General features: G+C 39.8%; 1 protein-coding gene across 1 annotated transcript; it reads right to left on the bottom strand.

Annotated features, from left to right (window-relative positions):
* Positions 1–201: 201 nt before the first annotated feature.
* On the bottom strand, positions 202–19,213 carry CHP1 (calcineurin like EF-hand protein 1). The gene is made up of 7 exons (XM_069857878.1): positions 19,049–19,213; positions 14,116–14,188; positions 6,797–6,877; positions 5,517–5,644; positions 4,636–4,697; positions 3,465–3,587; positions 202–2,185 (listed from the first exon to the last, which is right to left on the bottom strand). The coding sequence occupies exons 1-7, from the start codon at positions 19,113–19,115 to the stop codon at positions 2,132–2,134; spliced, it is 588 nt and encodes a 195-aa protein (XP_069713979.1). The 5' UTR covers positions 19,116–19,213; the 3' UTR covers positions 202–2,131.
* Positions 19,214–21,951: the final 2,738 nt, after the last annotated feature.

The following is a 21,951-nucleotide window of genomic DNA, read 5'->3' as shown; positions in this document are numbered from 1 at the left end:
AACAACACATGACTGCTATGGGGGAAAAGAAGCCTGGTGGTTTGGAACCATGGAGATGTGTTAATGGTGTGTTGTTACAGAATTCATAGTGCAGTGTAAGTGCTTGTCCTCTTCTGGAGCTTATATTTCACACAAGTTGCCACTGCTTTCAGCAGAAAGGATTAATATATTGAAAACAAACTCAGTTTAAAAAAATTGATCCATAAGGCCTGCTAGCACCATTTTAATGGTATTTAACCGGAAAAGTTAAAGAATAGTCAGTTATAAGTACAGGGATATTTCTGCATTTTTTTTATACAGTGGAAGGTTTATTTATGGATTGATAAATACAATATCCAGTCTCACTGGGACAATAAGGCACAACTGTAGGATACAACTATAGAGCCAGAAGAGAGCAACATCTACTTTCAAGCAGATCACAAAGCCTATACGCTTTACTTTTCAAATTGTTATTACATCCCTATTTTACAAGACATGGTCATAAAACTGTAGTGTTTCTCATACAGAGCAGAGGTTTTTAACTAACATTTCATTCTGAAATTGTGCTGCACTGTGCAAAACAATGAAGTGCAATATTTCACTTTTAAATTAAGGAACTGCAAACAAAATCCTTCAGAGACTTGCATGTTGTTCTTTAACACAAGTGATGATTAAAGGAACTGAGAAAAAAAGAAAATGCGCATTTGAGAATAGTTTGAGACTGGTAAGTATTCTAGAAATGTTAACATGTGACACAGAAGCAGTTATAACACTGATTCTTCAAATAAAGAAGCTCCCAAGGTTTTTTTGTTTTATTGGACAGACTTCCCAGGCTAGAGGATGCTCCAGCTGAACTGGATGAGATCATCTGCCAATCTAGCCACAGATAATTGTTACTATTGAATCTTCAGTAATTTTAATCTCTTCAACTTACCAGCATTATATTAATGGTATTAATCATCTTATATTTGCCAAGAGGCTTGTGTAGAAATACATCCTGAAATGTTTGGGATAACGTGTACTTTGCTAAATTATACTTTTATGCCAGAGCTTTCATAAATACAGCTACCACCCTCAACATGAACAGACCAGGAGTTCCATACTGGAAAATGTGAATTGATTATCCAGGCCATTATGATTTAGAAGAGGAAAAAAGTCAGTACCATGTTTCATGACACTGCTACCAGGGGGCAATGACAGAACGACTAATTCAGGTTTTAGCATGACTAGTTTTCTTGCATCACATACACTGGTAAACAAATTCACACTTTCAGAAGCAAAACCACTTGGATGAGCAGAGAGATCCTAGAACAAAGCAACCCGGACAGGGCACTTCATGGTCCACTGGCTGTCAAGCCTGCGAGCTACTCAAAAAAAAAAAAAAAAAAAAAAGAAAGCAGTTTCAGCATCTGCTACTGGAACAGTAAATGACTGTGCAGAATTCCTATTTCTTTTAAGGACACCACAGCCTGTCTCCGCCACAGGTTCTTATTGTCCCTGTGAATTAATCTCAAAGAATAAAATATATTCACTGCACTTGAAAGTACTCCAGGCTACTATCATGCATCCAGTTGCTAGTTACCCATGAAGCTACAGAAATTGAGAAGTCCACAAGTAAAAAGCAGATTTGGAAGTAGAAGAAACAGATCTGCATGTAAGGAGCCAAATGGAAAAGAAAAAAGGCAGCTGTAACGTGGTGTGGCTACTGGAAGCAAAAGTGAATTATCACCAGTTCACCTAGTATTTAAGTAGATGCTTGTCTCTAAAGTGTTTCAGAGGGCACTTCTGTAGCATGCTCCTGTTTTTCCATTCTCAGATTCAGAGCTCAGAAGAACCAGTTTGTAGATTAAACAGCAGTACAAAAGAACACTCATTTTTGCTGAAACCGTAGTGCAAAAGTAGACAAGGGAGAAAAGGTGAAGAACTGGAAGCAAAAGACTTAAAAAAAAAAACAACACTCCTTTCCAAGGTGCATGGCAGCCATTTCCCTTTGTTCCTGATGCACAGGGAATGTTCACATTGGTAGAACAAATCAGGGAGTGGTTGGAGATGTATATGCACCAGTAGCAACACTCTGGGGGAAAGTGCTAAGGAGAAAATGAAGTTCTATTCATTATATAGTAGAAGTAGAAAGGAACAGGTCCTGCATCCATCAGTGAAGGAATCGAATGCTCATTTTCTGCTCTACATCCACCTTCTCCAAAACCTGCAATAAAATTCAGAAACAGCTACTTAAGTTACTGTACACGTCTCCTACAACGTTTCTTACTCTAGTACACAGGAAATGGGCAGGAACATGGCACGTCTTCAATTTGGCATGCCAGTCTTTCATCTAGAGACTGCTATTTTTCATTCTGGACTAAGGTCCTTCCAAGGAAGGAAAATTTCAGCCACTAAAGCTAGAAGGTAGCTGTCCAAATGTAAACAATACAGTTTCCATCTCTCAACAACCCAGAAATAACTGGATACCCAAAACTGGATTGTGTTGGAATGCATGGCCAGGAAACAAAAGGGAGAATTTAGCAGAGGAAGGCGCATGGGCAGTCATTGAAGAGCTAAAACCAAGACCACAGCACCACTAATGCAGATCACCATAAAACCAAGCTGGCAACTTCATTCACTGAATTGCTACTAACACTGAGGTAATGAAGACACTTGTCTGCTCCAGGCAGCAGACTTCAGTATTCCAAGATCAGAGTAACTTAAGTTTAAAGAGACCTCCAGAGATCTTTTAGTCCAACTCCCTCAACTCCTGCTTAAAGCAGGGCCAGCTAGACTTGGGCCTTGTCCAGTTAAGTTTTAAATATCTCCAAGGAAGCAAGCTCTACATCTTCAGCACTCATGATCTTTACTCTTGGTAAATGTTTTCCTTATAGCTAACCAGAATTGCCCCATGTGACAACTTGTTTCTGTTGCCTCTTGTCCAATCTTTGTCCACCTCCAAGATGAGTCTGGTTCCTCTTGTTAATGCCATCCCACAGGTAGGGGATGTTGTTTCGCTATAGGACATATTTCTCCTCTGACTAAATAATGGCTCCTTACCATCACCAGTTTCTGACTAAAAAAAGATGTAACGCAAAGGACCAGAGCCAGAAACTTTAATACTGAATATTAGTTGTGTTGCTAACGGATAAAACCCACAAGACTTAGCACAATTATGGCAGAATCACACTGTCATAACAGTGCTAGTCAGGCTACTTGCGTAGAAAGAAGAGGTTGCAAAAGAAAAGTGAAAATTCTGCTGTTTGTTCAGTGCTGTAGCTTATGTAAGAGTATGAAGAAACATATGGACTAATTACCAGTACCCTGATAGTATAAGAAAAATGTCCTGATAAAGAAGGGAAGAGCTAGAAGGCCTGCTTTGCCCAAATACAGGCAGGACTAATTTTCTGAACAAGGTCCTTGGTTTCCATTTGCATTTAAGTCTGAAAAACATGCCCATTAGCAAGTAGTTTCATTTACTCATTAAAAATAAATTTACCAACCTTTACAAACTCTGCAAAGGAGATGGCACTATCCCCATCTTGATCAGCTTCCTGGATTGTCCTGTCAGCAATGCTGCCCAGCTGCTCATCTGAAATGTTTACACCAACCATCATCCGTAATACCTGTAACATACATAAGTCTTCAGATCACATGGGGTATTTTAAGTAAGAAGCAAAATTATTTACATAGGAACAGAAGTATTCTTAGTGCTGTTTTTCTCACCTACACTGTCAAAATAATTGCACACAAGAACACCCCTGGAGGATTTCAGTGGAAGTAGTTCCAAGGCAGACTTCTATTTGTCCTTTGTAAATCACGGCTTTTGGGAAAGACAGCTCCCTTTTGTAGCCACCTCTAAGAGAACCCTGCTTTTTCTCTAGGCAGCAGGAAGAGGTAGAAGGATGAGAAACCTTTTGAACTAAGAATGACTATGTTTTGATCCAATGCTTTTTTTATTCCCCCCACCATAGAACATACCAAAATTTGATTGAATTTCTGCTGTTTGAAGTAAGTTACCTACAGGAATTCTGTTAAGTATGTGGTCAAATGGTAACTGCCATTACTCTCTAGAGTTAGTAAAGCATTTTCTGAGAAGACAGAAGAGGAAGTTTCAGTCAAAAGCAAATCCTTGTCCTACACGAGGAACCACAAATTGCCACGTCTGTTTCCCAGGATTAGCAGTATGCAATTACTCCTAGCTCAAGCATAGTTTCATAGAGCATATTCAGCACTGATGAACTGATTATCTTTGCTACAGTTTCAAGAAATTTTCTTCTATTAAGAGGATGCACAGAGGATCAGGCAAACAACCTAATCCACCTCAATTATTGTCCCTGTGAAATCCCATTAGAAGCACGTTTGAGAGTTATATAAGGTAGTTCTTAAGGGGTTTGGTGTATTTGCAGGATATTTAGGTATAACTTCCAACAGGATCTGCTTAACAGTCTGGTTTAAGCTTGAAGCTAGCACTCCCAGTCTGACAGAACAGCTTGAGTTACCAAATGACATTAAAATCTCACACCATATCTAAAGCTTTAAACCAGAGATAAGAAACTAGCCAAATGCCTTCAAACAGTTCTTTTGAAAAGACTGGTTTAAGTCCCTTCTTAATTCTACATGGGTGAAGTCACACAGGTTATGATGGAGTCAAAGCAGCCCCATGCTATTTACCTGAAGAAGTTCATCCCTGGAGATCTTGTCATCTTTATCTAGATCATATAACCGAAAAGCAACTACAGGGAAGACAAGAATAAGTAGCTTAATTCAAGTGCCATTTTTATTCATAACAATACATTTAGGTAAAAAAAGTAGGTATTCATCAATAATTTTAAGATAATTAGCTTAATATTTTAATTCACCATAAAATTCACATTCAGCTCCTAAAGTGTTATTACCACATTTAGAAGTAAAATTATTGCAAAGAACTGAAAAAAATGCAACTCAGTACAACTACTTTCAGAAGCACACTGCTTGCAGAGGTTATTTCATCGAAGCCCCAAGTCTTAAAAGCAGTATTACCACTAAGAACATTCAATCCTTTTACTTCAGAGCCAATAATTTTTACATTACCATTCATTCTCTTTGACTATTCTGGATGAGATAACAGATTTTAAGTGCTCTGAGGACTGTTGCCAACTTTGATTAGCAAGCAAGAGCATTCTGCTCATACTGTAGGCAGAAGTCCAAATATTCAAGGAAGCACTATTTTATGGAATACTGGATAAAAAAAAAAGCAGAGAAGCCCATTCACATATGGCACATGGACTCTTTATCTGAAATAACTTTGGACGCAAACCATTTTGAAACACTTCTGCTACAAGACATTTGAAAGAGCATTACATTAGTCAAGATTCAACCAATTCCACCAAATTTCAATATAAGAATGCATCAATTGTTGGCATTCTGAACAGGTAAGCTTGCAAGTTAACTTAAAAAAAAAATCAGGTATTACAGGATATCATTCCAGAGGGAAAAACTGTACAGAAGACCAAGCCCCTTTACACTCTTCTCAGAAAAGAAAAACGTCTATAGAAAAGGTTCACATTTCTTACAGTGGAGTTTGTTACTTCGGCTGTTAAGTGGTTCTGGTCCATTCTGGTCTTTGCTCTTTTCATTATCTTCTATGGGTCGGAAGTGGGCTAGCGTCCTCATGAAACCACGGAAATTCACCTGGTCCTCTCTGTGCAAGCATTTCATCAGGTCAGTTTTACTACATCTTATACAGGTTATTTCAATAATGAGTGTGAATGTCTAAGGCAGCAAGACTATGCAGGCTTCCACTCCCACCTCCCCCCAGTTTGGCTGCCTGTGCTCAAACTCAGCTCCAACAGTGCAGTTGCAACCTGGGATCACACTGTTATGAAGTATGATATGTTAAAAAAAAGCTGTGAAAAGTCTTGTTGAGGGCTCTCCTCCCCTTAGCCTGCAAGCTCTACTGAAGCTCAAGCCCTCATCTTTGGCCCTTGCCTGAGCTAGCCCACAGCTACACCCAAGTCTGGCAATGTATCCTGCTGATCTAGATGCAGATTCTCCAGATGGACACAAGACTTGCTTCACCACTGTCAACTTCCCTGGCAACCACAGGACTGTTGGCTGACATGACAACAGTCACCAGACCTGCTCTGCTTTTCTTGTTCAGGTACTGCATCCTTTGTCAGCAAGTACATTGCCCTGGCCAGCTTTGCTATCACCCTTGCCCCCTGCTCATGGGGCAGTTATCACTCACCACTCCCTGACAAATTCCTCTCTAGAGGTGAGCTGCTTTCTACTCAGGAAACCCTGACTGGTAGCTGATATAACTTCATTAGACAAGCCCATCTTCAATCAGTAATAACAAATGTGTTCAACAGCAGCAGATTCCACAATAGTCTAGAGATAATGAAGGGAGACAGTACTACCAATTTATTAATCTCTGGATTTATGCTAGAAGTGCCATAAGTTAAGCCTTAAATGGGATAAACTAAAAACAAAGAAAAAGCTGATCTGTTAACAAAAGTACACTTAGAAGATAAAAGGCAAAACAAGACTGAATTAGTTAACTGCAATACTACTCAGCATTGCTACAAGTTTGCCTTAAGAATGGAAATCCATACATGCCCTTGACTTTCTTTAGAAACATACAGCAACATAACAAGAAGACTTGAAAATTGTGACATGAAGCCCAAGTTTGTCAGTGAATAAAGCACATAGACTTCACAATGACAACATGATGAAGAAACAGCATACACACATTTCATGACAAGCTTGAGGTATTTAGTTATTAGTGAATTCTGATTCTGTACTTCACTTATCAACCTTTCACTTGTATCAAAGCTTCTGACAAACTACTCACCCTTCTGGAAAGAAGGCATTGATAATTCTGTCTCCCAGTGGATTGATGGCAAGCTCTGGTATACGCTGGAAGTCTTCCCGGCTAAGTAAAGCAAGAACATAAGAAATCTGCATAATGCTGATGTCAGAGGCAAAAAGTTGCTTAAGAAGAATTTATAGTAAAATATCCATTTGGTTCTGTTCCTGCAGGAAGACGCATGATGGTTTTTAAATTAACTCTTTAAATCATGTTTTCTTCATGACTAACAGCATAAAACAAAGCAAAAGACAATGCCAAGAGCGTATTACATTACAGATTAGCAGTGTTCATTTACCAAGTTAACAGCACTTCTCAGATGCTAGAAACCCTCCTGCAACAACGTCGACTAGTTTTCAATTTAAAGAGAGCATCTGAAATGGCTTTGAAGCAAAATACAGCTTCAAAATAAAACTGAACTTGAATAATTTTGGTACCAAATCATTTGAGTTGGCAAAACTTTTTCCACTACCTCATTCCAGAGCCTGGGACAATACCATACTCTTCCAAACATAACACAGGTGATCTGCACATTCTAATAGAAGTTTTTAATACAATTTTATATCTTACAAATACCAAATTTCAGATTATTTTAGCTTCAAGCAAGCAGCCCTCCTATATTAAAGTAGTAAATTTAGCCTTTGACAGGGGTCTGTACACCACATGTAACTTCACCAGCACATTATAAATATTCCCTGCTCTTGCCAGCCATTCTCCTTTCCGCTCATTATCACATGTACACAATACAAGATAAGTATAGCTAACCGCACATTGTTACAGCTTTTTCTGATCCAGAAGACATCATGAGTTGTACTGATAAACACTTTAGATCAGCAAGACAAGAACATAGGGTTGATTATTTTACTAGAATTGCACCAATAACTTCTTTCAACCTAAGAATGTCACTGACAGTAAAGTAGGATAATCTTGGTGTGTTTGAGGCAGACACCAACTGTGTTTTAGTGACTACTTCAGTCAACAGGTCTGGTTTTAGTTTTATAGGGGGGTCGGTTCCACCCAACACATTACAGAGCACAAGCAAAGCAATTCATCAGTTAGTACACAATGTACTCCATAACCATTTATATTTTAAACTGCAAAGATAACAGCAATAAGGCTGTAAAGAAAAAAGTCTTTTGTCTGGATGCATATCTTGACATTTCCTGCCCAGTCTCCTGAAATGCTGGCAATTCCCTTCAAGTCAAATGCAGTCCCATTGGTTCGGAAGTTTAGCCAAAGTCTCAAATTTGGGTACTAAAGGTATGCTCGCTAAATGACTCAGTAACAAGGTTTGATTCATGATGTCATTACATCAAAAAACTGGCAGAGTAAACACTAACAGATTTTGAGGTAAAGTGAATTGGCCTTATTAGTAGTCTAGGCTGGGAAAGGCACAGAAGCACGATGTTCTAGTTCTAAATGTATTCTAAAGCACTCTTTGCATGGTCACATTATAGCACTGTAAGAGTCCCAGTTTTATCTGTTACAACATGGTTCGACTGTTTGACCTTCTGATAGAATGACTTGACTATATTTTTAAGCCATCTCAGCAAACTTCCGCTCTGGCCAGGTCTGAATTATTTTTAATAGGCAAACTTAACATCTGTATAACATGACCAGCTTGTTACCAGACCCTTCGGGATTGCCACATTTTAAGCTATAGCTGAAGGGCAAAGCAAGCATTAGTGATTTAGGCAGGAGACACAGTCATGTAGAAAAAACTATGTCCTAGTAACAAAATTTTAACAGGCCTTTATCAACGCTAACATTTACAACCTAAAAGCAGCAACTGCCCTCTCTTCTATTTAGAGCAAAATCCTAATGCTTCAGATTTTTTTTTTACTTGTCTATCACACTTTCTTAGTATAGAGTCTCAATTTACCCTCAGCATTTCAGTCTCCAGTTGTTCTGCCTTCTAACAGGAGATTAACAATTAACCATAAGTAACGCCCCAGGTTTCAAACCTATTTGTCCTGTCATTATCAGGATTGCAGCAGACCATTTTTGCTTATTAAAAGCACATTACCAAGTCAAAGTTTTAATTGAAATAGCTGTAACAGCCATAAAAGTAAATGAATGCACAATGCATGTTATTCTCCACTTTATAAACTAAGGCTTCCTGCAGTCATTAGCAACTGACTTCACCTGGCTGAGACTGGAGCTTACAGGAAATACGATGACCTCTACTTCTGTGTCCATGTGCTATAGCAACATGGCTCTTCAACATACCTTTCCAGGTATCTGGCATCTATTAAATCTTTGTTTAAACATAACATGCAAAGCAACCTTTAACCACACATTAACGTTATGGAGGCTAACCATTTAATATGCATACCAGTGCATTCACACTTTGCAGCAAGGGATTTGTAGATTCTAAGCAAGAAAAGTATTTCTAAGCATGAGTATACCCTCCAAGCCACATAGCAGATCCCTGCCATAAAGGTGGCTCTGCCTCACCCCAAAGGCTGCAATAAACCTACTAGACCCTTTTCTTCCATTATTTCTGGGTGCTCATCCTTCTTTTACTTCTAGATAGTAGCAGAGAGTACTGTTCCCTCAACAGGGATGAGGAAGGTAGGGTTAACCTAGAGCTAAGGGAAAGTAAAATAGAGAGAAAAAACATATGCAAAACAGAAGTAATAAAGGAAAAACATCCAGAGGATACAGGCAGCAAGAAATTACTTGAAAAAGGGAAATTATTAAAATGTGTATCATGCAATATGGTCACACAATTAATAAGTTACTATTGAAGAAGTTTCACAGCTCCCTTCCCTAATATTAGCTTTCTCATTCAAACCTTTCAGGGATCTAATATATCTCACTAACCCCACAAAAAGCTACCTACCTTCCTCTTCAACATCCTCCCAATTATCCTTCTGTTTAATTAGCAACCTGAAGTAGTTCAAAAAACCTTAAAAATCCAACAGCACCGTGGCTGACAGAGGTGCTGGAAGCCCAGAAAAATGATAGGGAAAGAGGATGGACAGGCTCTTCTTTCACAGCCATGTTAGCCACCTAACTTCAGCCTTACACAGCTCTAAAAAAAAAAAATCACTCAACTACTGGAGGAGTAATTGGCTTTTAAACATTGGGCCAAAAAGTACTCTAAATATGAGGGTAACAATTAGATTGGGGAGCAGAAGCAGTGTGAATAAAGCATGGTCAAGGATGAAACTATTGACTGTTCTAATACACTATCAGTCTCCAATCCAGACCCATTTCTGTCCATCTTGTTTGTTTCAGATAAAGCTAAATCTTTTGCATTTTCTTAAACAAAGTTGAAAAACTCCAACACTGAGTGCTAGTTTATGTTTTACTTTGAATTCCTGCATTATCAGTTTGAATTAAGACACCCTTCTAGACTGAGATGATTCAGTTCACTGACAAAGACTAAACAGATGGCCTGACTAGTTTTTGTTAGTCTTCCCTCAGGCCCAGAGACATTCAAGTTCTTCAGGAATCACCATCTTCTGAAACAAACAGCTTGGTGTGTCTATTCCCCTCACGCATCAGCATTCCAAATACTGATCTCGCCTTCCTTCTTCCACACTCCCCAGGCTATACCAATTGCTGTACAGCAAAAAGTACTTCTGACATGTTTAATCTGTCATTTCCCAGTACAGAAAAAAATACCTTAAGTGGGAGGCTCCATGCAAAAGTTACACTGTAAAGTAGCAGTTTAGACAAGCATCTCCTTTTTATAGTTCTATATGTATGTGCCTAGAACTACTTGCTAGTAGGTAAGTTTTGGAGCAGATGTATTCTTGTGTAGTGTACACTTCAGTGCTGGCCAAACAAGGAGATACACTGAAGCAAGCACATACTTATCCTAGTCATAGACTTCAGTTTCCCCATCTTGGAAATCAGAATGTAAAGAAGAAAACATGCACACACTGGTGTAGGATGCAGGCAGAACAAACATTTCAGAATTCGCAATTTAGACGTAGCTACAGACACCCAAGGGCATCAACCTTTTGTTCCGGCAACTCAGCATGTCACAATATTGAAATGAAAGGTGACAAAAGAATTTTTAAAGGATATGGCTTTTACAACCAAGTTTCATTCAGACAGTGCAAGTCTGAAGGAGCTTACTCACAATTTTCCTTACAAAAAGTGAAGGAAAAATATTTTTCTATACATCTAAAGAATTTAAGGGTTAATCAGTAACCATGGCTATAGTCATTTGGGGTGCTGGAAATGCGGAAGCCCAAACAAGGCATATAAAGTTTTATCTCCATCAATACCTTTCTCTTACATCTCATTTATGTAGCTTTTAAAACAAAGTACCCCAAAACTGCACAGATGTACACTGGAGAGAAATACCTGGCTAGAAAAGATTTCAGCTTTGGATTATAGTTATAGAACAAGCTACCTATCTCCTGTAACCACCAGCACTAACCATCATCTACCAGATCTTCTATACAAAGTGCTCTTTTACCTTACCTATTTTTAATACATAGATAAGGACCACAGCTTTTTTTCTTAAGAAGTGTGTTGGTATACAATTAGATATTTATTTCATGGCACAAGGAACTCCCAGACTCCTTCTCTGGATCAGTCACATGAGTGATTTCTGTCACATCTGATTTGCAAGTCAAAGGTATAAGTCATCCTAAAGGAAACAATCACGCTTGCTTGCAGGAAACAAACAGAACACATGCCTTCTAAACTGCTTGGCAGCAGTGAGCAATAGGTTCATCACACTTGTCCCAAAGTAACATGCCCTTTGATCAGTATTTTAGAAGCCAACATTTATGACCTTCCAAGCTCTAATTCTTACTCTCTCCTCAGTGGGCTTTTTTTTCAGGAAGCACTTTTCCATTACTTAATCTTTGTGGTTTCCATGTATTGTGGGTGCAAGGAAAGGTTTCAAAACTTGAACGCTACTCAAGCCATCCATATTTGGGAGCAGGCTATGCTTAGAGGCCAGGACCGCAAGTTAATGGATCACAATTTGCACAATTGCTGGCACTTTGCAAATGAACTTCATTTCCTTTTCCAAGTACCACAAGATTATCAACAATGAAAGTCAAACTCCTCCTGGTACATTACATTATGAAACTAAGCATTGTGCAACAGACATTCACAGCATATTTCATTAATTACTCCTCTTACATAAACCAAGTACAATCACTCTGAAGTTTGTACAAACTTTAGAGATTTGATGGGTGAATTTGAAGTTGGAGGGAATTACTAAGGAAGAACCTGTTCTAGGTTCAAGTTGTTTTAGTCTGGCACCCATCACCTATATTCATCAACGAAGACTAAATCCACGTGCAAAGTTTGAAGAGGCTGTTAGCATTCTTACTCAAGTAATTTGACACGAGTAGTATTAACCTTACTTGCAATATCATCAGCTGATCTGTATGTCACAATTGCCTATTAGTCAATACTACAATTTATGATACATCAGCTTCAGCAACAGAGTGGGCTTAGGTTTCCACTCATCCCAAATCAATTGTCTCCACGCCCACAATGCATTTTGTCATCCCTTCAGCTATGCAAGTCCAGATATTTACAGTACAGCCACAGTTCAAGTCACTGGAGTTAGTCAGCTTAAAAATATCTATATACAAACCAAAAGGGGAGGGAGAGTATTTTTAACCAAAAATAAGCACTCAGTAGTCCTGTTTACAGTACAACTCCACAACCAATTACTTAAACGTTAACAGAGAAGTCAGCAATTTGTGGCAACAGAAGGAACTGCGTATTTCCCTCAGAAAAGGAAACAGCAGTAAGCCAGCAGTACCGCCAAAGACTATCTTACAACTTGTCATCTTCCTCTTCTAAGCAGTGATTCTACCTTTATAGTTATGTTGGATTATAGTTAGGTCTAGCTGTTATAGGTTCATAGCGCTGTCACATTTTGCCATGTTGATTACAAAATGCCAGGTGATCCCCAAATCTGTTTACTGTGTTTGACGGGCATGGAGTTGCTATGAAAAAAATTACCCCCATTCCAGCCAGACCCCATAAACTACACTGCAAAAGGTTTCTTTCCCCTTCCTACTCTCTCCCATGCATTCTCTCCAGCTCCCCTGTGCACTGGTTCTGACATATACAGCTACATGGTGAATGGGAAAAAAATCCACCTGAAAGTGGATCATATTCCTTTTTTGTTGCTTTGCCTGGCAAGTTCACAAAGCTGTAGGGTAGTTTCCAAAGATAAGCCTTGAGCATCTGCATCAACACAGAAAAGCAGCAGACTTTCAGTGGCAGTATGGTCTTAGATCAACTGTGTTTGTCTCAAAATTGCATGCTCAGTGCAAGCACAGACAGCTCTTATTTGTCCTGTTTCCATAACATTGCTGTAACCTGTAGGCAACATCAGAAAAGAATAATACACAGTTTAATACAATCAGAATTCCCGATTAGTTCAGTAAGTAATAAGCCAACCAATACCAACAGGCAATACAATAACCAAAGTGGGGAAGGCTAGAGAATAAAGACAGCAGGCAGGGATATATTTTAACAGGGGATCATCCCACTACAGTTTACCTTTCAGCTGAGAATACTCTTTTCATCAGACTCAGTCCAAAGGGAAAAATGTTTAGCAGATAAAGTTTAATTCTCACCTTTAATTAAGGAGCAACCTCTCCACTTCTGCAGCCTTAAAAATTGTAGGCAGAAAACAAGCACCTTAGGGATATTAGAATATCCTGCACTAATACTTTAAAGAATAAAATGCGTATTTGTTTAGTCACAGTGACTGACTTTGTGCCAGCTCTTTCTTTCATTTCTGAAATACTAACAGACATGGGTGTTCAACAAGATGTGCAAAGTTGAGAACACTAAAGGGCTTTCAGATCAAGGTAGCGTTAAAAGACACTGGGTATCAGAAACAGCTAAGCACTCATGCTCTGAAAAACCAAATAACCTTTTTGTTACAAAAGCCAGGATGAAGATAACATAGTTGAACCATTCTCATAATAATCATTAGAAGCAACACAAAAAGATAAAAAGTAATGTAAAAACATTGTTCAACATTTCTGAATGCTTGTTTAAAGAGCTTAAACACCAAATCTGACCTTTATTGCATTAACTGCTACAAACCTTCAGCACTACAGTAAAGAATTGGTATTTAAAGCACATCAGTTCAACAATAAGATTTCTCCTTCCTTCCTTTTCATAAAAGGGAATAAACTTGAATGTCCATGTAGACAACAGATATGAAAGAACCTGTTCTAATAGCTTCACTGATTCACCAAGTGAGGTGACATCCAAATGCAGAAATCCTGCAACATCAAACCACCATTACAGATAAATGTCAATGCAAGGACAGCTGAAATGGTGACAATACCCACCTAAGAGTCCCATTTTCACCTTTGTCCAGGCTGGTAAAGCGACTGTACAAGCGGGTGATTTGACTGTGGGAGACTGAAGGAAAAAAAAAAAAGAAAGAAGAAAACACACAAATTAGCATGCCAATGATTTCTCATAAGAACAGGCCTCACTGAACTACTCTATTGCCAAAAGCTGCATTCAAAGTATATTACACAAGTTACATTGGAAGCACACAGCAATCAGCAGTTTACAGACTTGAGCTGTAAACTGCATCTTAATATTCAAGAACGCACAAATAAGCCTACTGTTCAAAAATTTGTCTAACACTGCCTTCTTCCCATTTGTATTTTTGCTCTCCAGCATTCCTTGGTTATCTGACTCAGTAAATGGCAATTAAAGTGAAAAATACTTGATTCACAGTTCCACTGTATTACCCTTAATCCCTTTATAGCTAGAAATCTGAAGAGTCTCCACTGATGACCTCTACATAATTCTTGACACTATAGACCTCCGCTGAAGTATCTTTCCTTCTCTTTCACTAATCTCTATTCCTGTTGTCTTTTTCCATCTAAAGACAGAAAGTGTACTCATCTTCCCTGCAGCCAGAAAGCAGTCAGAGACCTTACACCTGACCACTTTTCTTCCTTTACAGGACTGCCTGAATCTAACCGTTTGTTCATTTTGGGGTTCACTAAAATAACGTCCAGGCTTCAAGGAGACCAAGAGAAAAATTAAACAGCTTATTTCTGAAGAATGTTGTAAGAGTTGGGACACAAAGCAAGCAGAAACTTATTGCAAACTTTAAATCTGCAATTTGAAACAAATTCCAAAAGCAGCTTAGCATCATGGCATCAACATTGCCAACCCATGATACTAGGCATCTAGAACTTTAGGTTAGCCTGTGACAGGAGTGGGTTAAACCTATCTAGAATAGCAATTCCTTTAACACTAAGAATGCCCTAGAGAAGGTCTTAGCTTTTCAGAGCCTCTTCAGTTGAGGTTAACAAATGCATGAAACTGAAGACTGAACTGAAATTTTGGTGTTTTCTCAGAAAAGGTATGATTTTCTGAAATGTTAAACTAGGACTTGGTGTCATTTTCAGATTCAGTTGTTTTAAAAGCCTTCACCACCACACAATACCATGCCTTTGTTACTTGTTATAGCTTATTTGGGAACAGGTTGCACAGCAGTTGTCTGATCTGTGGCAACTGAGGCAATTATTTTTAATCAGGTTTATTCTTTCTGCAGGCTATTTGTTTAGGTTCAACTGTTCCTTCCTTTAGGATGACCTGCCAGCAACTGGTTGGGTGGCCCCCTTCTTTTCTCCTCAGCAACCCTCATTCTTTGCATAAGGTTGGGAAATTTGCTCAGTTCCATGCAAGGCAGCTTCTTTACAATCAGACCAGGAACTTGCCCAATTTCAAGTTAAGCAACACACATAGAAGGCGGGGACCAGTATTTTAAAGACTTGGTATTTCTGATTTAGTGTTTTAGACATGATACACAACAACAATGACTGATGATGAATAAAAAAAGACTAGCCTGGAGTTACATCGGATTGGAAACTCCGTAATTGTGCTTCTCCAGGAAGAAGAGGGTGATGAGAATTCTACTAAGCTATTTCCAAAGTAATAGCAGCAACTCAATTTTTTTAACACTTTCAAAACAGCTAGTATGTGATAAATAATGTCACTACCAACAGGAGAAGAGAAGTTTGCTACCATCATACCAGACAAAAATCATATCACAGCTGCATGAGAAAGGAAGATGATTCGGATCCACCTCTGCATTCTTTCCCAATTCCCATTTAGATTCTCATCCCTCAAAAGCTGCACCAGTAGACACTTTTCAGAGCCTTCTCACACAAAAGAAACAAACTGACATTCCCTGCTGACCATAGGAGAACCAGAAACAAGATCTGCAATTTAGGACGACTCCTTAAAATCAAAGGTTGAGGTTTAAAAGTACCTGAAACAGTTCTACCTATACTGCTATCTCTGCCCACTCAGGGGTGTTGAAACTGGATGATTTTAAGGTCCCTTCTAACCCAAACCATTCTATGATTAGAAATTTGTTGCACTTAGACAATGAAACTCTTGCCCAAAACAATTTGCATAAACTCCTATAATCATGCATTCATGTACTTAGAAAACAAATATTCATGAGAAAATCCATCACCTGTTACCACTAAACTTTTTTTCCTCCTAAGCTCTGATGAGCATTAATGTTTTATTAATCCTTAGGTAGACTGGTTCAAAGGATAGAAATAAAGGGTGTGAACAAAGTAGTTTCAATACTGTTACATTCCAATGGCTTTCCCAAGGTTTGCAACAGAAGGCACACAAGCAACATCTTGGACCTCTCATCTGTTTCTTACAGACATTACTGTAATATAAAAGCAATTAAGACTCCTTGAAGGTTTTTTCAATTTCAAAACTGTTGTTTGCAAAGCAAACAATTTCCATACAACATCATATAAGGTTTAGAACTGTCAACTTCAGCAACTTAGCACTTCTTACTGAGAACCTGATAGAGATTTTCCTGTCACTAAAGATTATATTAGGCACATTATTTGCCAGCTCCTGAAAGCATCATCTTTGCAGATGTTTCTAAACTTATTATGCTAGAATGTGTTTTTATCAATATAAAATAATTAATACAGAACTTTAATCAAGCTTGTATTTCATTCAAGAGATGAAGCGTCATTGTACAGCTTTCAAAAAAAGTATGCTTCAAGTCCCCTAGAAGGTACCTTTTTACTCTGTTCAGCTAAAGAACATTAACATGAGTAATAAACCACCTGTTAGTATCATTAGCCATTCAGTTTTCTGCTACAAAAAACTGAAAAGAAAAGGTTTGTAATTCCATAGTTGAACTCAATCAAATTAGTTAATGCTAGTCCTTCATACTCAGTCCTAAGTCAGACCTTCAGTTATCCCATATGAAGTCATATTGCACAGCAAGGAGACAAAAAAAATCCTTAGAAGCACTTACTCGAACTGACATTCTAGATGTACACGTAGTACTGACAAAGTGTTTTGTATCTATGAAGGCCCTTTCCCAAACCCTTAAGTAGGTAAAGTATCATCAGCATCAAGTTTCTACTAACTACCGGATACTCTATTCAGCCACACTAACTTAGCATTCTCCCTGTGAACTTTGTTCCAGATAAACAAGCGTCTTGGGTTTGTTCTTTTCCCCATCTTATACTTTGCATGAGTATTTGCACCTATATAAAGTGTGTAACAATGCTAAGAGCTCAGTGGAATTTTCCATCTACCTAAAGAAGTACAAAAGGCAGAGGAAAATCAGATTCCTAGGCTGTGGTTAAGGCTGGCAAACCAAAAATGTGATAAAGGCAATGAGACACATTGTGATGACTTAAAAGCAAGCATGAGTCAGAAGATAAGCCAGGTTTGATTAACAAAGCAGTATTACTTATAAAGCTGAATAGTAAAAGCATAGGAAAATGAACCAAACTCAAGCCAGAATACTTAAACCTGCTGATCACAACCTTAAGTTCCTCACTTTAAAGATAAAAGAAAAGTATTGAGAGGCTAACTAGGGTTGCGTGATTTCATTGCTTAGAATGCCTATTAGGCTATCTTAATGGTATTTATTTACCTATCACATTAAGTAAAATTCTAGGAATAAAACATCACAAACAAATCAAATATTGCCATCAGGAAAAAAGTAAAAGCTTTTGGAGGAACATTTTAGGTTTGTTTTTTTAAAGCATCTTCATATGAGGTGAGGCTACCTTTATTCTATAACCTTTGCTGTTAAAAAGCTAAAAAAACAGCCTGTAAGTCCTTGCTGGATAAGCAGGCTCTGACATTCCTACTTGTTTATCACAGCCTTCCTGTAAAAGGTTCACTTGACAGATGGAAAAAGGATCATGGAAAATATGTTAACTCACTCAGCTGTCCATTACACTATCCAGTATGGTCTTAATTTTCTTCCACATCTTTTGTGGCCACTTACTTTCCTGACACAAACGTACTACCACCTAAAATGAATACATGGTACCATTTTCATTGGAAGGAAAACCAAGAGAAGTATTTTCACGTAGCAGGAACAGATCAGTAAGCATGAGCAGGAAAACAATATTATCTGGGGAAACTTCGTTCACCTAAAGGGAGGAGGGGTGGCAAACAACATCTGATCTTCCGTCTCCAACTTGTTAAGAAGGCATCCTCCATTTACTAACATTCGGTAGTGGTTAGAGTTCCCTGACAGGCAACCCTTCCATCAGCCAATTAAACCGAGTTTTACCTTTTCTAAGGTACGTTAAGTCTACAGAAAACAGCCTGATCAAACACCACAGGGTAAAGTAGCTATATACCACAGTCCATCTTGAATAATGGTCTCCTAAACACCGACTAATGCAGGAATTTTCACTGGTTTTAGTTAACCAAATTCCACAAGTTACTTACTTCCTTTACGTTTTAAATGCCACCCAGGATTCATACGGAACACCCTTAAGGAAACTTTAGCGATAACCAATAAAACGAGTAACATTCAGAAACATAATTATTATACAAGGAGAGCTTTTTCCAGCTAAAACCAGCTTCTGAGAGACACTGTAGTACCAGAAACAGGGACAGGCAACTACTTCAAATCCAACGATCTCTTCTGAGCGGACGCAACACTAGGGGAACGGAGAGCACGGCTCCTCTCCTCTCCCACCCCGAGCTTCGGCTGCTCGGACCACAGCCGGGAACGGAAGAGGGGGATAAAGCGGGTCCGAGAAATAAGGAGGGGGGACACACGACACGGAGGGCCTGGCCGATTAAAAGAGGGGACACACGCACGCACTACACAGCGGGTCCTGCCAAGAAAGTGGTGGGAGGTGGGGACACACGGGGGGAACCCAGCGGGCCCGGCGGTGTCGCGGCGGCCTCCCCCCGGGGCCTGGCGGCCGCTCCGCACGCCCGGCCCCCCCCACTCACATCCCGTCTCTTTCTTGATCTCCTCGATCTCCTCATCCCGCAGCAGCGAGGACGCCCGGGAACCCATCGCTAGGCCTGACAGGCGCGGACACAGCGCCTCGCACCGGGGGCGGCGAAGGAGGCGGGCGGCGAGGTCGGACCCCCAGCAACAGCCGCCCCGAAACCGAACGGAGGCGGGCGGACACCGGCTCTTAAGGCGGCCCCGGCCCCGCCTCGCGCGCTATTGCGCATGCGGACCCCCCCCCACCCCCGCGGCAGTGACGGCGATTGGGCTCGCGGGAAGGGGGCGGGGGGCGTGGCCTCAAGCGGTGACGCTTCTGGGGCGCGTGCGTGGGCGTGGCCTCGGTGGCGCGCGCGCTTTTCGGTGGCCCCGGCGGCGCGAGGCTCAGACGCGGCCCTGAGGGCGGCCGCCCCCCCCACAACCCCCCACAGCAGCCCCTCTGTCGGGGCCTTTTCTCCCCGGTTATCGGCGCTGCCCGGCCTCGCTTTGCTCTGCAAATGACGAGCTTTTACCCCAAACCGTAGCACTTGACGCGTGTCTGTGGGGTTTTTTCCCCTCCCTCCTGTCAGCGAGGAGCTTGGAAAGTGGCAGAAACGCTCCGGCAACAGAGGATGTTTTCTCGCCAATAAATTGCCAAGGATGAGGCTGTTCTTACTGCTCTTTGGGATGATGCCCGCTCTTAGTTAAACCTTAAATCCGTTTTTTTTTTGCCACTCTTCTGAATTTTTATGGTTGCACATCTTGTGAAATCCGCAGGAATTAGAATGTTGTATAAATTACTAGTTTTGTTCCCTAGTTACCTATTAGTGAAATATAATAATTATGCAATAATAACATAATAATAAAGAATTATTAATTATTATTATTCTCCACTTTGTGAAGGTCCTGTGACTGTTGCATTAAAGCTTATTTCTTAAACACTGAATAACAGGCACTGGCACAGGTTGCCCAGGGAAGCTGTGGCTGCCCCATCCCTGGAGGTGTCGAGGCCAGGCTGGATGGGGCCTTGAGCAGCCTGATCCAGGGGGAGGTGTCCCTGCCCCTGGCAGCGGGGTTGGAACTAGATGATCTTTAAGCTCCCTTCCAACTCAAACTATTCTATGGTTCTATGAATGAAGCCCAGTAAGACCAGTAATGAAAGTCACTATGAAGGTAATCAGTTGAGGAAGGTTATGAGATTCCATAGCTGAACTCAAATAAAATTGGTTAAATGCTAGTCCTTCATACTTAGTCCTAAGTCAGTCCTTCAGTTATCCCAGATGAACTGAACAAGTCACGTTGCACAGCAAGGAGACCAAAAAAAGAATCCTTAGAAGCACATCCGGAAGGCAAGTTACATTGTGTATGTTCTTAAACATGCAAAACTTTCACTAATGGACTTTGCTGGGAAGTTAAATTGCTTGTAGTTCTGGTTAACTTGGTTTTGCTTTCATGTGCACAGGCAAATGCATCTTTATTAAATGTTCTGTTAATCAGAGCTTCTTTCCATGATTCACTAGTAGTAAGAATATAGGATTATTGAAGAAAAACATTTCTAGCGTGCAAAGGTCCTGCACATATGTCTTGGTGTCTGCTTTGGGGGACAAGGAGGAAAGTGCTGAGGGGGAAGTAGCTAGAAAGCAGCTTGGACTTACCAAGTGGTTAAATGACTCCATTCTGCCTTTTCCTTGTTCCTGCTTTTATTGTATACATAGTAGCCTGTAAAGTAATTGAAGCTGTCTTTTATTTTTTTGGTGGGATGCTAAGCCATTAATCATGTTTACGTGCTAGAGTTCTGATATTCACCTTTTCTAGGCTACTCACATAAGTTATTTTATATAGGTTTGTACAGCAGAGTGAATTTAAAATTGCTCAAACTATACTTTCAGTTCAGTTTCTTTTTTTGCATGTATGGCCATGTCCTATGCAGTTGTTATTGGTTATGCTTCTCCTTTTTGGGGAGATAACAAATATGAAAAAGTTGTTTGTCAGAACAAGAGTGTGAAATACTGTTCCTATTGCAGTGGAATTGCTGGATGAACCAGATTGAGAGAAGGGAACAGCAATGCTCACTGAGTACGTTGAAATGTTCTCTTCCTTTCATGGCAGGAGAATAGGGTGGGATGCGCTTACTAGGAGAGCTACCTCTTACATTTTGTATAATACTGTTATTCAGACTCAGCTGTGCCCAGTTTGTATTACTCTGCTCTAAAGAGGTGAACAATGTGGTGAGTGGAAGACCTCCACTGTGTAAAAGCTTCTTTTAGGCTCTTCCTTACAATTTCTCTCTCGCCTTTTTCCCTTTTCCTTTTTTTTTTTAGTTCCCACTAGTGTTCCTAGGTAGAAGAATTTGCCTGGCTTGTTTCTTTGTCAGCTCATGGTTTCAGGGAGGATTTCCCATGAGTGTTTCTTCTGTGGTGGAACAGTTCCAGGACAATTGCACAGGGAAGGTAAGGTTTGTACAGATGCTCTCAAAACATATATAAATGTGACTTTGGGAAGGTGGTAAAAATACATTTCAAATTCCTGCAGACTCATGCTCCTAGATGGTTTCGCTTTGAGTCTTCTCACAAGACTGTCTTTGAATAGTTTATTTCTCCTCTTAAAGAGAAGTAGGGTTGAAATGGTGTCTGTTCAGTAGTCCTTAAAATATAGATTAAAAGCACATATTGTCATTAGCAGCAGTCATCTTGCTTGCTGCTGTCCTGTCTTCTTTCTCCCTGTTAAGTCTACATTCACACATACTTGAATATGTGCACTTCAGTAGCAGATTTGTGTTAATCCTTTAAATACACAATTTTAGGTACAAGATTTAGCTACATCTAAAGGCTAATCACAATTTTTTGCAATATTTTATTTTATTGAGACAGAGATGTACATGATTTGAGCTGTATAGTAGTAATGGGGTATTTTTATATCAATA

The sequence above is a fragment of the Phaenicophaeus curvirostris genome, chromosome 5 (assembly GCF_032191515.1).
Source record: "Phaenicophaeus curvirostris isolate KB17595 chromosome 5, BPBGC_Pcur_1.0, whole genome shotgun sequence".
NCBI classification, from domain to species: Eukaryota; Metazoa; Chordata; class Aves; order Cuculiformes; family Cuculidae; genus Phaenicophaeus; species Phaenicophaeus curvirostris.
The sequence above is the reverse complement of the archived record's forward strand: the minus strand, read 5'-3'. Positions and strand labels throughout refer to the sequence as shown.